Genomic DNA, 18010 nt, shown 5'->3' with positions numbered 1-18010 from the left:
AATACGTTCAAAATGGTACATTCTTTACATGGTTTCCTGCATTTTTCTTCTTGCTATATCACCAAATGAAGACATTACTTTGTCACAGTTTCAAAATATTTCGTCTGCTCATCTCCAAATAATTTTCTTGTGTTGTTGCATTCATTTTTGTTTAACAGACAATTAGTAATCTCTGCAAAATCTCTATTATGCATCCAACTGCACCCCTAAAAGACCATGTTCAGGTTAATGCAATTAACAAGAATACAGTGGTGCCTCGCAAGACGAAAAGAATCCGTTCTGTGATTCTCTTCGTCTAGCGGTTTTTTCATCTTGCGAAGCAAGCCCATTGACGGATTAGCGGATTAGCGCTATTAGCGGATTAGCTGCTGATCGGATCAGCTGATAAGCGGCTTAGCCGCTTAGAAAAAAAGGGGGGGAGGAAAAAACCCCCGCAGGAACTCGCAAGGCACTGTCGTCTTGCAAAGCAAGCCCATAGGAAATTCGTTTTGCGAAGCACCTCCAAAACGGAAAACTTTCGTCTAGCGAGTTTTCTGTCTTGCGAGGCATTCGTCTTGCGGGGCACCACTGTACTAGTCAGGGTTTTTTTTGGTCATATTACAGCAAATCACAGATGTTTCAAAGTATGTTGAATTAACTCTAAGAGACCTCACAACACCATTTCAGCAAAAATGACTGAGTTGTAAAGTTTAACTGTCACAGTGAGGAAAGTGTTTTGCTATTTTAATATTTTTAATGTGTAATTCTGTAGGACATACCTCAGTATTCAGGCAGTTACTTGCACACTAGATAGTTGCCTATAAATGCCATGTCGTAACTGTGACCATATGGAGAGCTGTCTGCCTACAGAATCCAGCAAGGTAAAATTTAGCACATCTCAAAAACCAGTCAGAAATGTCAGGTTGCAGATATAATGTATGTTCCGTATGGCTGGGAAGTTATTGACAGCTAGCAGCTCATGTTGCAAATTTAGGTGGTTACCACAGCCACAAAGCACTACTGAATCCAGTAGCAGAAGTAAAGAAATAAACGCACACATGATCCCAAAAGGAATAACTAATAATGTTGCCACCTTCAGAATTTCCTGTATTGCAGGAGACTGAATAGCTATCCTACTAAATTATTTAGAATACTGAGGGATCCCTGTTCTTTAGGTATATATTCTGCCTTACCTGTAAAAATTTAGAAACAAAAAATTATAAGCAAAGCCAAGGAAGATGACAGAAACATAAAATGCAAGATGCAGCTTTCAAATTCATAGCCCACGTTCATTGTTGTAAGAAAGATATACTCAAGCCTGTATAGATCACCAACCTTTATCAGAAGAAATGAGAAAAATGCATTCAAACTGAAACTCTAAAAGAGTCAAATACAATTGTGGGTGGGGAGGGGAGATTAAAATCCAGAGGTGTTCAGTTGTGCAAACATACTCACTGTATTGACATTTTAAAGCAGATAACTAGACATTCTCAGCAGATTGGTGGTTCTGCCCAGCAGCAGGATAACTGATTTCAAGAAAATGGGGCAAAGAAGACTGTGGTGGGAATCTGTACAGGAAAAGTAAGTTCCAAAGGCAGTGCAATTCATTCCATTCTAGCTATCTCAGGGTACATGCTAGAAAATTGGAGAGAGACCACCACATTTCTTGATGACTCCACCAAGTTCATGACAATACAGTGAAATAATAAATCACTGTGCTTTTTGCATAATACTACCATGGAAGTACAAGTTGCTTAACTCAGAATAGACCCATTAAATTAATGTGCATGGTCTACTCTGAGTAAACCTAGGTTGAGTAAACCACCCAAAACTGTTTAACGTTCAAAGTTAAAACATGCATTTTTAAATGTTGGCATCTTTAAAGTTTTGGAATTTACAACAAACGGCAGTAATCATAGGAAGAGACAACGTGTAATTATTTTACTGTTCCACCACCTAAAATAAAATAAAAGGCTTGTTCACAATTCATAATTAACTGCAAAGAATCCTCAATTTCTCTATGGTGGTCACATGCTACATTTATGGTAATTTATGGTTGAAATTAATTTACGGAACAAGTCTGTGGTTATAACAGAGTAAACTAAAACCATTAGCTCCTGTAAATTATGAATAATGTGAATGTTAGCTACCACTCAAAAAGCACCAAGAAGTATGTAAGCATCAGTTAAAATTTAACATTTAAAAATTATTCTAACATTCTTGCTTGCTTCATGTGATGAAAAACTGAAAAACTTTTCATTTAAAAAGTGGGGTAAATATGAAGGCTGCTGGTACCTGAAGCTGAACTTTATAGAATGACAAACCTTTTTAATCTTACAAATTGTGCATCTGCAACCTTACTAATCAAACCAAGTGGAGTCATAATCTAGACTTTGGAAAATGTTGGTCTCGACTCTTCATAGTTTTGTACTGTACCAGTAAGATATGCAAAATTAGCATCAAGTTGGAAACTCATGACCTCCACACTACATTCAAAACACCGAGCTCTAAGAAAGAAGATGAAATCTTAACTGTCAATAACTTATGTCTATTAAATCAAAATATTTTCACCTCACTCCTTAGAAAACATTTCCAAACTATCCATCCATTGTTTCAAATGACTTACTTCTGCTTATTCAACACCACAGTATTTCTTCACTGCAAATACACACAGAGTTCTTGAAATGTTTTACTTTTCTTTAAGAGGTCCACAACTACCTATTTTGCTAGAACAGTTACACCGATCTTGGGTCAGCAACACTTTCAGTTTATTTCTAGGAAACAACAGTGATTCCGTAACAGTCTTGGGCTACAAAAAATGCACAACCCCACCAACACAATATGGTTTCATTTTATATATTTTTGTGTTTGCTTTTGTTTGAATATTACCGTATTTTCCCATGTATAACACGACCCCATGCATAAGACGACCCCTATTTTTGGGAGCCCTCAACAGTTGCTGAGCTGCTTTTGTAAGATTGCTGAGCTGTTGAGCAGCTTTTCGAGCATCCCCCATTCTGGCTGACACAACTGGTGCCGTAATACACCGCATACTGGCACTCACCAAATACTCTTCCTAAGGCGGGAAGAGTGGGTAAGCAGCCTCCTCTCCAACATTTTCCTGCTACCACCACAGCACCAGCCCTCGCTTACTTAGCATATTAACTCGTGTATAAGACGACCTTCAATTTATCACAAAAAAATCAGAAAAAGGTTGTCTTATACATGGAAAAATAGGGTATTTTATTGAGTTTCAGAACAAACAAACTAATGTATACCAACCAATGGGACTAAGGCACATTGAACACAGTGTGTTCTACTTCTGAGTAAGCATGCATAGGATTGCTCTGTCAATGCTACAATAATTTCTCTGACATACTACCCCCCTACAAATGAATGATCTTCAGGATGGCTTATGGTTGTAATAATACCCCACCCCCAAACCTCACAACTGAGTAGCCCTTAGTCCCCTAGTCAATGTATATGGCCAGAATATAGCTTCCTTCAGTTCTGTGGTCTCACAGCAACTTGCCGCTGAAGTACTGTAGGGTCTTCTTTTTGGCAGGGAGGTTGGAATAAAGGTCCCTGAAGCAGCTCCTTTTCTGGCCAAGGTATGGGGCCACTTTAATCTCCCCTTTGCCATGTTGTTCCTGGGAAGGACCTCCTAATGGTCCCTGGCTGATGGCAGATAGCTTCCCAGTTCCGAGGCAAGAATATTGCTATTAGACATATGGAAGGCCGACTGACACTAAGCCAGACCATTGGTCTACACTGGTTTTCCCAGGGTTTCAAAAAAGGAAATACTTCAAGCCCTACCTGGAGATGCTCTCCTACTGAGCTACATTCTTTCATAGATATCATAAACACACATACACATCCTCTAACAGTCCAGTTCAAGAACAGAACAGTTTTAAGCAATGACACTGCTTTTATAATCACTTTAAAACTTTAGATCACAATGACAGCATTATATCTGCATAACAGTGAATGAAAACCCCCACCAGAGCTTTAAAGCCCATTTGCTTCTCTTGTTCTAAAGAGAAAACGAAGACAGAATCTACAGGAGTTGCTGGAAACCTCGCTGCGGTGGAGTCCGCCAACTACAGAGAAATAGTACTTTTTAACCAGTTAAGTTTCCTTGCAATAGTATAAATGCATGGCCTACATTTACCGAAATAATGAATAATAGTTCATGAAAGGAGCAGTTTGAGAGAATGAGCAGAAACCATGTTATCCGACAATTAGCACCCAGTAGTTAAAATAACACTGCCATGTAATGTTAAACTGTGGAAAGTTTCTATTACAATAAATAATGCACAACTGCTGTTCAGATACATACATGTAGAAGGCCATTCAAAAGATGGGCAATGCTAATTGTAAATGGAAATGGAAATAGGAGAAATGAAGTTATTTAGACACTATCCAGTTGCAACATATTTTGTTAAGGATTTCTAGTGCAACTGAGCTGCATCCAGTCAGGCAATGGGGCAGTGATCACCAACTCTTCTCCGCTTAGATTAGCACACTGCTCATTCATGCATACATCGTATTAAACCCCTTGCTACACAACCGCACCATCACTAAGGGCACAGTCCACTCCCACAGCCTTAGAATGCAACTTTAGAGGCCTTGGGAATATGATTGTCGGACTTCCATTACTCCATGTATAATCTTGCTCATTACAATTCCCGAAGCTAAATTCAAGTTGAGAGAGTTTGCCTGCACAGTTCCAAATTGCTTTGGCTCTATTTATACATGAGTACATCTTAATAAAATCTCAAAAGAATTTCAAAGAGTGGCTGGGGCAACTCAATCTGATGGGCAGCAAATAATAATAATAATGCATTTCTGATATTTATAGTGCATTTCTAACCAAGTGTTGATACTGCACTGATTTCCCGCTCCCCACTCCCTCATGCTCTTGCTAGTCCACTCTAGAAAAGGAACTTAATCCAGGCTTAGCTTTGCTTGTCACGTTTGTAGGACTAGTCTCCCACTAACAAAATGGTAAAAAAAAGGTATACATTTTGTATCTCTTCCACATTGGCGGTGCGGGAAAGACTAGTTCATCACATGCAGTTTCAGCATTTCCCTCAATCCATTATTTCAAGGGTGGGCCTCTACCTTAACTATGAAATGGCCCAAGAAACCTACTGGGAATAGGGGAGGGGCAACTACTATGATAAATGATAGAGAATGGGGCATCAGAATACAGCACAGTGGAGGCAGAGTTCTTCACAAGAATTGCTTGTGTGGCAATCCCTTTTTCTATTCACCCCAGTTTCTGCAGGAGGGAGCACGAACCCCCCATCACAATCCCAAATTCTTATTAGCAGAGGTCCAGAAGCTCCTCACAAATGGATTAGAAAAACTAATACATGAGACTTTCATTAAACAAATAATCTGGCTTTTTTCTTCAATAGGAGGAACAACCGCAAGCAATGAACTAAAACTGGTCATGTCAAAAATTCAGAACTCACAAGCATTCTAATGCCACCCTTGAAACAGTAGAATTGGCATTATAGAAGTTTAATATATTGACACACACACAACTGTTATTTATATACCACACTTAGAGCAAGGTTAGAAACAAGACTGATTTCACTTTTCTTTTTTAGCAGGAGGCAAAACCACCAAGGCTTCAAGTTTGTATGGAAGAGCAAGCAACCACACAACCAGTTTGGAAAAAAGTATTGGGGGTGGAATCATCACCCTAGGACTTGATCTATCCTGATTTTCATAAAATTGATAGACTTCCAATGACAGATAGCAGCAAGACAATCACAGATCTGATACAGAGAGAAGAGACAGAAAATGAAAGCAGTCTTTAAATGCAAACTCGCCTTTCCAACTCATCAGACATTTCAAACATGGTCAGTACTACTGAATAAGTAGCCTACTTCTACTCTGAATCTATGTAAGGATTTTCAACAGTTAGCAAAAGTACAGTCCAAGTGCTATATTTGGCACTACAGTTAAGGCTTTACACGTAGTGGTTTTTTTAACATGTCACCAGTGTGTGCAATTATATGATTCTTACTGGTAGTCACTGGTCATCTTAGGATACTTCAGAAGACATGATGATAACAAATCAATGAAGCTGAACTGTTAGCGAGCTTCATACCATGAACAGGCAAGGCATGTGTCAGAAAAAACAGCAGCAGACAGCTGCAGACCACAGGCTTAAATCTGTAATGGCTTACAAGGCCCATATTTCGAATATGGATCTCTTCTCTTTGTTCTGTACAAGCAACAGAAGGCCTTGCTGAACTTTGAAAAAAGAAAACAAACACTCACAATTTCTAATGAGATATATCCTTAACAGAGTGAGTTGAATAAGAAAGAGTTTATCAACAAAAACTCCAACGGGGAAAAATTAAGCTGCAAAGCCTGTAACTGCCCACTTCAGTAGAGAGAATATATTTAATCAGTGTGGGACTAAACTGAACTAATTCTGAATTAGGCATACAAATGAAATAATCTAAACCACTGCAGCACAAGATTAGTCCAAACGATGTTCAGTCAGGGTTGCCATTTGTCCAGGAAAACCTGAACATGTCCGTTTTTGGGGGGCCAACATGCCCATCCGGGCAGGTTTCTACATTTTAAAGGAAATGTTCGGGTTTGGGAGATTTTTTGGGGGGTTGGGGGGCACATGCATGCTCAGGACGACGCTGTGCTGCAGAAGAGGAAGCGCCACAATAAAGCGAGGCCATTGCAGCAAACATCAGGTAGGAGCTGGGGTCCTGCCTCTGCTTGGGCTGGCAGTGGCTCAGGCTGCTCTGCATGCCGCAGCCACTGCCGGCCTGAGCAGGGGAAAGAGGTGTGCTAGTGTGGTAGCCCCCCACGCCTCTTTTCCCAGCTCAGGCTGGCAGTGGCTTGGGCTCTCTTCTTTTTTGCTCTTCAATATATGGCAACCCTAGTTCAGTAAAGCTGAGAGAACTTCAAAATGTCATAGCAGTCAGTTTGATCTGATGCAGCCTAGTGATCTGATCGCATGTACCGTATTTTTCGCTCCATAGGATGCACTTTTTCCCTCTTAAAAACTAAGGGGGAAAGTCTGTGCATCCTATGGAGTGAATGCAAGAGGGAGGCAGACAGAAAAAGCCCCCAAGAGCCGCACACAAGCTTCGCGCGGCTCCTGCGGGCTTTTCCCCAGGAGGGAGAGGGGACCGCCACTCCCCGACCTGTTCTGGGGGCGGGGGAAGCTCGGGCTTCCCCCACCCCCAGCCCCGCAAGTTCCGGGAGCGGAGACAAGGTTTTGCACAACCTTGCCGCCACTCCCGGACCTGTTCTGGTGGCGGGGGAAGCTCGGGCTTCCCCCGCCCCCAGCCCCGCAAGTTCCAGGAGTGGAGGAAAGGCTGCCTGAAACCCCCTGAGCGCAGTGGTATATATATCAGCTTTATTAAGATGGGATGTAAATTTACGTGTTTTTATGTTGCAAACTACCCTGTAACCCTCATACGAGGAGTGATGTAGAAATTTAATAAATAATATCAAACATAGACTGCTTGCTAACGGAACAGCTACCCAGCAGACTACCTTCAGTTGAGGCTCCTCCTCATGCAGACGAAGCTAGAAAACTCCTTGAAAACAAAAATGATTTCTAAGAACCAACTCATAAATGAAAAAATAAATAAATAGCCACCCAATACATTTATTTTTTTGCCTCAGTACCATTATCTCATTTATATTGGACAAATTATTTCCCCATAAAGCAGCTAAGCGGGGACCTGTGTCTTTACTATAGGCCCCATCATCACTGAACACTGACCATAGTGGTTTAGGCTGATGAGAGAAGGGAGTCTGCCAACATCTGGAAGGCACAGGTCCTCCTCCATTATAAAAGTCTAATTGCACTGATGTCTATCACAGAAAACTGCAAAGAGAGATCAAAATTATACCAAAGTGGTTGAAAAGATGTATCCTGACATTTTATATCACATGCACACCCATGTACTTAACATATGCATTACGACATCCAGCGAATTTTAATGTCTTTCAAAGTCTACAGTATATTGCATATTTGATGGAAGTAATAAGAGAGAAAGGGATTATTACAGGAACTTCATTGATCAGTGGTGACTTATGAACAGTAATAACTTCTTATTACCTCTGGACTCTGTGTAATTTCACAAGCTATATCTGCTTCTGGTTTGAGATTTGCCTCTAAAATGTTTTCCTACTGCACAAGATCTCATCGTAATAATTTGCAGGAGCCTGTAAATTGATATTCTGTGACCTAGCACTGCAAGTGAAATTAGAGACAGAGTGACCTAGTGGGCTAGCAAGCCTAGCCTCAAACTCAGTAAGGCTGTTCCAAAACATGTGCTCTAGTGTTCTCAGCAACCCACTTGAAACTTCAAAACAGAGTTTCCCTTGAGAGACATTTAGTCAGATTGTACACTTACCACAATCACATATTTAAGAAAGGTTTTACCTTTTGAGAACAAGAGAAAGGTGTACTTTGACATCTTGATTGGTAGATTACGGTACATTAATTTTTAATAGAATGGCTCAATCATATATTTTATTTTTAGGAAAGAAAACCTTACGTAGGATACGCACATGCGTACACATAGAAATTGCAGAAACTTTCATGCATTTAAGAATCATGCCTGGATGCCACATAATTGAAGTGGAATCATACTAGATCTCATTTTAGTGAAATAGCTTTAAATGTATTTATCCTTTGATCCTCAAGCTTGCACTCTAGTATATGATTTGAACAGATGGGCATCCTAGAAAATCCAGCTGTTGTAACACGGATATTAGGCTCTTTGCACCAAAATACAGCAATGTATAATGTGTATGTAAGATATTCACAAAACCTTAATAGGGAAATCTTGATAAGAAGCAGCCACAATTCCACTGAATCGTTTATCTTATAAATTTATATTAAGATATATCATACCCTGTGTTGGGGAAAAAACCTACTTTGATGATCAGAAGGATAACATAAAAAAGCCAGGAAGTTCATGGTTTACAGGTGTATCTTCTATGACCTTGCATTGCCTCATAATACTTAGCCAGTGTGGTAGTTTCTTAATAATGGGTGACATTACATAGGCATAGTGAATTATCTAGGTACAGTTCGTGGTTTCAGCTACATCGCAGCTTCCACTTTAAGCCTAGTTAATTTTACATTATCCCCCATTGTCCTTGGTTTTGATAACTTATTAAGCAGGTCTTTTCAATTTTTACAAGTTGTTTGAGGGTGTAGGTACCGAAATCCAATCTCCTCTAATGGAAATTCTATAGCTAACTGCCGTGCAACCCTGACAATTCAGAAATTTATCCCATACAAACATTACCCCTGAATGTCAATTGTAATATAAAATAGGTTTGTGAACTGTAACACTCTGGCATTTAAAAATGCATCTAACAACCAAAGTCCCAAGATATTAACACAAATCCATAAGCAATAATATACTATAGAGAGCAATACTGATATGGTGACTGAAATAACCATCTGTTAAAGGAGAATGGAAATTTGGTGTTGCCACATGATTTGCCCTTTTAAATACATGTGCAGTTAAGAAAAATTGGTAGACAGTATTTAAAGTTATTTAAACCGGGGGAGATGTATCAACATTTAACTAGAAGAAAACTGGGTACAAAACCCTAAAGTGGCAGGTAAGTGATCTTCAGGTGACAGATTAGAACCATTTCAGAGAGAAAACTCCACCACCACCACCATCATCATCACCACCACCATCAGTTTGATTAACATATAAATCTTTGCAAAGCTGAATAACAGGCAGATATGAATTACCGTACACAAACCTACAACTTTTGAGTTCAGTCCACTTTAAGGAAGATGATTGTTTCCAGTAAGAATTCCATCCTTTGGCACAATATATGTTTACAGTATCTGCTAAGTATGTGGAAGGGAGGTTCAAGAAAAGCCATACTGACAAGAAGAAAGCCACTTTCTCATCATGTACATTTGAATGAGCAAAGTCAAGAGAAGGGAGGCGGTGGCCCACATACCGGTAATTTATGAAGAGACTTCTATACCCTACCTTTCAACTTCTCAATACACACCCCAAATGGCAGGATGTACCATAAAAACAAACAATATACTTTTAATAATAACAATAACAACAATAATAATAACGAAGCTCAAAATAGTTAAAAGTATTCAGAAGAGAAAGAGGATTGTTAAATTGCCTTTCTCAAGGTGTGGGTGCCTCAAGTGTGGGTGGCGGAGACTCTGGCAACTGGACTACAGAAGGGAAACAATTCTTTTCCATACCTGGGCAACGAGAAAGGAAGGGGGTGGGCTATCCCACCTTGTCCACCTCGCCCCCTGCAGGTCAGGGCCCTGCCCCTCACGCCCAGCCCCTGCCCCCCGGGCCCAGAAATACCCCTAAGCGAGCGCCTGGAGACCCTTTTTAGTTGAGGAAAGTTGAAAAGAAGACCCCCCCCTTCCGCTGGGAAGGGGCGACGGGGGAAGCGAGGCGCTCCTTCTTGGGGGTTGGGGAAAAGAGAGAGCGCGAGGAAGGCGAGGGATGTCGACAGAGAAGCCGCGGGAGGGCGTGTGGGCCCCTCCCGGCTTCTCTCCCCATTGTGGAGGAGCAGCAGCTGCCGCCTCTGCGCGCTCCCCTTCCCCGCCGCGGCCGAGCGAAGCCCCAGCCCCGCGGCGCCGCCGCCGCCGCCTCCTCCTCCTCTCACCTCCGGTGCCGTCCGAGTTCTCGTTGAGGCTGCCCGAGGAGTCGTGGTGGGAGCCCACACACCCGCCCATGGGGCCCGGCCGCCCCGGCCCGGAGACCCGCCTCCTCCTCGCCCGAGCTCCTCCGTCCCCGTCGCTCTCGCCGCCGGTCGGGCAGGCGCGCTGGCTCCGGAGCCGCCGCCCCCTTCCTCCTTCTTGTTGCGCTCGCCCCGGCCCCGCCTCAGCGCCCGCCTCCCGCGCTCAGGCGCCCGCCCCGGCGCTGGCGAGCGGGGATCCCACCGCCGCGGCCTCTGTCAAGGCGGGCAGGCCCGCCACAATAGCGGCAGCGCCCGGGCGGGAGAAGGAGCTCTAGCGGCGAGGAGGGGGCGGCGGCAGCAGCAGCAAAGGCAGTCCTGGGGTCTGTCGTGGGGCTGCCCGGCCATGCCGCCGCCTCCGCCTCTCGGGGAGGAGCTCCTCTTTCTTTTCAGCGCCGAGGGAAATACGAGCCTTTCCCCTTCCCGGAGCGCAGAGCCTGGTGGTGGCTTAGCACCCGAGCACCGACTGCCTCGTGGAAGCCGGAGACCCGCAGGAGCCTCACTTTTTCCTCCCCAGCCGGGCTTCACAATCGCTTGGCTCCTTTACTGACATGGGAAAGAGTCCCAAGAGCGACGAGGTGGCATTATTAAGGGGCTGAATTGTCAAGCCCTCCGCCCTCTTCCCAAGCAACCATTGGGGAAGGCCTTGGACTTGCCCTCTGCACAGTCACATCATTGCCTCAACTTGGCAACCTCCCTGGAAAGAGGAATGGTCTCTGGAAGAAGACCCTGGCTCCACAACCCGAGAAGATAACTGGCTTTTATCCCCTCCGTCTATCTCTGCTCCTCCTCCTCCCCACAATCTGGAGTTAATCTTTGCTGTCAGCATCAGAGCCCTTATGCCCCCAGCATCATGCATTAGCTGCTACTCTCTTCCTCCTGCCCACATCCGGTGGTTGGACAGGAGAGTGTTTCTGAGCACAACTAGAGTGCCTTTCTCTCACCAGTGTGTAGTCCACATACATGTAGACTAGATACTTTGATCTGAGCCTCACTTCCATGATTTCAGCTAAGTGTTATGTCCCGTGCTTTTTTCTGGGGGGACACGGGTATGCATACCCCTAAACATTTTGTGAATCTTAAGTTTGGCCTCATTGAGGGGCAGTATTTCAATGTGAGTAGGAAAATGAGAGTACTGTACCCCTAAACATTTTTTAAAGAAAAAAAGCACTGGTTATGTCTAGCAATATGCAAGAATGACATAGGGCATGCACTGAATTAATTCATCAATTAGGATGTTCCTCAAAATGTATTAGTGGAGTTTTCTTGGTTTCCTCCCTAATAAATGCATTAAAACATTTATTTGTTTTGGTGGTGCTGGTTGTTTTAAAAAAATACTCTCATATTTTCCTTATGTAACACTGAAACAGTATTAAAAATGCAAGCATACAAGAGAGATCACCATGAACCCCTAGAGAAGTGCATAGGATTGTAAACAACTGTAGCCATATGTGACAACAGCAATGTCCAATTTGCAGATTTTTATTTCACACTCCCACATGGCAAGGTTTTTTCTTAAAATAGTACTATTTGCAGCACATTGATTCCCAAGGGGGTTCCCTGGAGACTGTAGATATGTATTGTAAAAGGTGTGTTGGCTTGTCCTGAACAGCAACTGTCATCAAACCCATACTGATATTAAAGTGAATTCCCGTGAGGGAACTACGGTATTTGTTGGTATGCTCAGGTGCTCTTCTTTGTAAATATGAATCCAACACTTAAGTACAGTGGTACCTTGGTTCTTGAATGGCTTAGTTGTTGAATAAATTGGCTCCCAAACACCGCAAACCTGGAAGGAAGTGTTCTGGTTTGTGAACGTTTTTCAGAAGCTGAACGTCCAACGCAGCTTCTGCTTGAGTGCAGGAAGCTCCTGCAGCCAGTCAGAAGCCGCGCCTTGGTTTTGAATGGTTTCCGGAGTTGAACAGATTCCCGGCACAGATTAAGTTTGAGAACGAAGGTACCGCTGTACTGAAACCTGGACCTTTTGATATACTTTCCTCCCAAGTTTTCACTTTTTCCTGCAATTGGTCGCATATCATTCTGGGACTGAGTGCAAAGAGAAACAGGAATGGTTTTTGAAAAGACACAATATACTTGATTAGATCTGAGCAGATGACATACCATCATAGACCAACAGCCCTGAAACAACAGCCCCTGAGTTTTGATTGTGTAAGCAAGTGTTAAGCAACACATAAATCACATTGTGGGCACATTATTTTGTTAGCGGACCTTGCCTACAGATCCTCTAAAGTCAGGCATGTCTATGGTCCTTCAAATGATTGCAGCAATATTCATGTTTCAGTACTCAAGTCAAGGAATTGCTTTCTTGACATTTGGAGAAGCAGTGATCTGGCCACATCCAGAAGTATTCCATGCTGAAAAAAGAAAGTTTTCAGATGCATGCCACTAAAGTGACAAATAAGGTGGGTAAATTAGGGTATCCTTGGCCATAAAATCAAGCATTCTATTAGTTCCTGTCATTTGAAAATCTCTGATTTTAAAAACAAACCCTCCACAATCATCTTGACCTTACAACTTAAATCCTCAGAGCACTAGTAAATGCTGAACACAGAAAAAAAACCAACATAATCCATTCAGAGGCGTTTCCTGTTTAATACAGTGTACAACTATGTGGATGACCATATAAACAGAATTTTAGACCATAAACCCACTGACCACAAGGTCTATTATCCAGTGTATCCAGGTAGCTAGGACTGATCAACCTGGGAAGGCAGCCCATCTAGGAGAAAGAAAAGTCTAATCCTAAACCTGTACTGCTTTGCAGGATATCTTGAGGAGAAGAAAAGGCTCAGGAGTAGACCCTACACATATCTGGAATGGAGTCCCTAAGATGATTGGATAGTGCCTTGTACGCTTCTTTCTGGCAACTCCTGCAGCCAAGCTGGTGCCAAATGTATTGTTCTGCTCTCCTTTGGACCACAACAAGGCCAAGAGAGAGAGGTCTTCATGTCTGGACAGCCCAGGACCTCCATAATACTGCCCAGGCTTGTGCCTCAGGGAGGTCACTTCAATGCTGCTAATGCAGCGGTTTGACTTCACCCCCAGAAGTGCACTTCATTGTCTTTTGAGACAGATGGATGCCAACAGCATCCATCTCTCATTAGCCCCAGCCAGCATGACCGGTGGTCAAGGATGATGGGAGTTGGGGTCTAGCAACATCAGGAGGGCTACATGTTACTCACTGCAATCTAGAACATTGCATAAAATGTCCTTACTTGGTTTCTTGCTTACAATTGCAGGCCCACTCTGTCAGGTGTGCATGCAGGAGCCAGGCCCTGTGACCAATAGGACTCTGCAGGACTGGGGATTTCCTAAGTTTGTTCTGAAGAGGCAAGGCGCGGCCACACAGGTGAGGCTGATTGGTAACGCACAGCACCTGGTGGCAAGAGCCGGGAAGGGATACAAGGCCAGCATTTTCCCTTCAGCTCTTTGCCACAGCAACACGTTCCTTGCCTTGCTGTATTTGACTCCTTGATCCTTGGACCCTTGACTTCATGACTCCTTGCTTCCTGACCCTCTGACTCTTGGCTTTCTGACTCCTGGCTTCTGGACTCCCGGTCCTGCTCCCACCCCGTCATCTTGTCCCCGGTCCTGATGTCCCCAGCTGGGACTTTGATCGCCCATGAACCGGACCGTGACACACTCCATTTGTGCCATGCACAGAACCTCCCCAAGTCATGGCTTGGTGATTTACCTGAAGCCCCAGGTCAAATGATTGCCTATATCATACAACTGGGCTACTTTCCTCCAGAGAGGCTGTGGTGCCTCTCTGGTCCAGCTATCTTCTTGTCCTCCCCTCCTTTCTTCAGTAGTTACTGTCAGCACAAGCCCAGCTGTCTTCTGCTTTAGTTCTCCTCCACCAGGTTTCCCCACTCCTGGGGGTTTGAGTCTGTTCTCTTGGCTTCCTCTTCTGGTCTCTCTGTCCATGCGCTCTCTTGCCCTCTCATCTCCCAGCTTTCCTTTCTTTCTGTACCTTGCTGTACCCAGTGGGGTGCGGCTGTTTCCCAAGTCCACAGCCTTATGGCCTTGCTGGCATTTGTCTCTTCCAGCAGATGCATCCTGTCATCTTGCTCCAACAGCTCTTGATTCCTCTATGCAAGCTTTCCCATCCAGTGCTTCCTGCCCAGGACAGGTGATCACTGCAGAACCTGCCAAGCCCCGCTCTCACAGCTCATTGCTTTTGGATTTTGGCCTGCTTTTCCTTAGGATGGCCCTATTTTCATCGGAGAAACGTTGGAGGGTACGAGAGCCCATCCACTGCATTGCAAGATCCCAGGCTGTTCTGCAAATCACAATCTCCTTGAGGTGCTTATCCAGCAGCTGAAAGAAAAAGGGAAGATGGGAAACGGTGGCAGTGTAAAACTGAATCTCTGCTTCCCTCTTATGGTGAATGTGTTGTCCTGTACATTACAGCAAATACACCACCTCCTTCTTTCCTTTTGGTACTTAATTTGATGCAATATGACTTGTTTTACAGTGTTTGGTGACCATTTAAAATGTCTGAAATTTTAAATCCAGGACCCTAAATAAATAAAAATATCACATTTTATATCACCCTGTAAGCAGGCCTCAATGTTTTATTTCCTGAAACAGGAATCAGTGCATTAAGGTTAATCAGAAAGGTGTGTCAGCCGGTATTAATTTCTGAGATAAAGTGTTTAGTGCCATCATGGGGCCAGCACCTTGAGAGCACTGGCTGTAGGTCTGGAGATGGGAAAAGCAGGAGAGGGTAGCCAGGGCTGAAGGCAGCTGTGAATGCCAACAGAATGCCAAACCATTGCAAGCAAAAAGTTCAGGACTATATTTGACCTCACTTCTTTCAGCTTCCAGTTCAGCCTTCCTTTAGGTTTTCAGCCCGGAGCAGCCTGATTTTGTAGTCCACCAATGTTTTATGGCTACTTATGCCAGCATAACATTGGTGTAGTGCAGTGTTCCCCCCCCCCAAAAAAAAATGTTTAGGGGTACTCTCATTTTCCTACTCATATTGAAATACTGCCCCTCAATGAGGGCAAACTTAGATTCACAAAATGTTTAGGGGTATGCGTACCCTGCGTACCTTCAGAAAAAAAGCAGTGGTGTGGTATAACCATGATCACCTGCCCTCTCAGCAGCAAAGTTGATAGGAAAAAAAGGGGGGGGAATCAGCAGCACTCACAGATGACCCACAGCAGCCATAGCAATATTGCCCACACTCCCCAACAATGGTGCAGTGCTCTGGTGACATCCCATCCACCCACAATGATGGTTCAACACCTCCATGACATCACTCAACCCCATATGTGCACTGCAGAAACTGGCAGAAGCAAAGATGCCACAGAACCCTCACACAGGTGAGCTCACTGTAATATTGCCAGCATGATTCCAACTGCTATGCCACAGCGGTCCTGTAGCTGGGATGGGGGTTTGAATTCCCTGTATACCACAAATGCATGCCACCTGCAGACTATATAACCACTCACCTCCGGAGCTCATTCAAAGCACACATGGAAACACCCAAGAGTTCCTCATGCAGAAGATTCCCGTCTCAACACTACATGAAATCTAATAGAAAGTCACACTCCATGATCACAAGAAGCAAGCCCTTGATCTTCCTGGTGGTATCTTATTGGAGAAAGCATAGCCTCCAACACTTTGAAGCCAAAATGTGATACTTATTTATACTTTTCAGGTTTATACATTTCATTAATGTTACAATCATTTTAACATTTCAAAGCTTGACTTCCTTCCCCCTCTTTCTGCGGTTCCTTAAATTTATTTTATAATATCTTCTGCATATCCAAATTCATTTAATTTGCTAATTTAATTATCTACTTTAAATATATACTCTTATGAAACTGCAGGTTATTACAGTAATCCTACCAATGTCCTTATCTGTTTTCAGTTTATTTGTACATATTCAATAAACCATTTCCATTCTCTTATAAAATGTTTGTTATCTTGATTTCTTATTCTTCTGGTGAGTGTTGCTATTTCTGCACATTCCATAAGTTTTTGTATCCATTCTTCCTTTGCTGGGACTTCTGCTTCTTTCAATTTTTCAGCGAGTAGCATACATAAATAAACTATACAATTTAGGTAGTTCTGTCCCTCGAATTCCCCAAAGAAAAGCTTCTGGTGTTGTTATTTTTTTTACAAAAGTTATTTTGAACATCCTTTTTAATTCATTATATATCATTTCCCAGTAAGCTTTAACCTTACTACAAGACCATCACATATCCATCTTCCTGTTTTTATCATGAGAGCATGGCAGGCATTTTGGTTGCCATTCTCTCATGTGATTTCGTGCTGCTCTTTCCCTACCCCCCAAAGTGCTATTTTTTTGGCACGGCACCCAAAACCGCATGTTTTGGGGCACCATGCAAGACCAGATCCTCAAAGAAAGTGCTTTCTTTGGAGGGAAAACATGCCATGAAATTGCACGAGATCAAAGCAAACAAAATGGCTGCCATGCTCTCAAGATAAAAAAAAATGGGATGTCCCTTTTAATTTCATGACACTTGCAAGGTATGACTGGTGGAACATCTGCTTTGCATACAGGAGGTATTGGGTACAATCCTTGGCATCTCCAGGTAGGGCTGGCAGATACCCTATTCTGAAGAGTCAATGCTAGTCAATTCTGAGCTAGATGGACCAATGGTCTGAAACAGTACTCGACAGGAGACTGTGTTTCTTGACAGAACAACATGGACATCAGGTGTGTGTGTAGGGGGTGTATGTGTTTCAGAGGAAGACACTGATTTTCCCAAAATAGGCTTCCTGTTCTGCTGACATGAGCTTCACTGGATTTAGGAGCCTTTCGTCACCAGAGGGAAACCATTGAATACAACCCACATTTATTAATGATATTCTAGGAGAAAGGTTAATGATATTTTTATTGACCTTTTTAAGAGGTATTCTAGAGAAAAGCAGTTGACAAGCTGTTATTTATTATATGGAAAAGTCGGTTTAAAAAGAAGTTTCAGAAATAACAGCTAGCCGCTGTCACCCCTCAGAAACATGTACGTTTTCCCTCAGTATTCCAAGCACTTTGCAAATGCTAATTTCAATTATATTTGCAATAACTCTGTAAGGTTATTGCCTGTGTAGTTATGATTTATCTCTCTGTTATAGATAAGGAGGTCATGGCTGAAGCACTCTTTGAATTTGGGATTTAACAGTTCTCAGTCTGTGGTGTAATGGGCTGTTAACCAGAAGGTTGGTGCTTCAAGCCCCCAGCGTGGTGTGGTGGTTAAGAGCAGTGGACTCGTAATCTGGTGAACTG

At 43.1% G+C, this 18010-nt stretch overlaps 1 protein-coding gene across 1 annotated transcript in view; it reads right to left on the bottom strand.

Annotated features, from left to right (window-relative positions):
• Positions 1-10832, bottom strand: part of UBTD2 (ubiquitin domain containing 2) — a 41925-nt gene extending 31093 nt beyond the window's left edge. Inside the window, exon 1 of the mRNA XM_083489666.1 lies at positions 10657-10832. Within this exon, the coding sequence (XP_083345792.1) occupies positions 10657-10726 (70 nt within the window). The 5' untranslated portion in view covers positions 10727-10832. The remainder of the gene's footprint in view (positions 1-10656) is intronic.
• Between the last annotated feature and the right edge of the window lie 7178 nt (positions 10833-18010).

Source organism: Podarcis liolepis (genome assembly GCF_965112155.1).
Source record: "Podarcis liolepis genome assembly, chromosome: 2".
Taxonomy (NCBI): Eukaryota; Metazoa; Chordata; class Lepidosauria; order Squamata; family Lacertidae; genus Podarcis; species Podarcis liolepis.
Note: the sequence above shows the minus strand (reverse complement) of the source record. Positions and strands in the feature narration are given on the sequence as shown.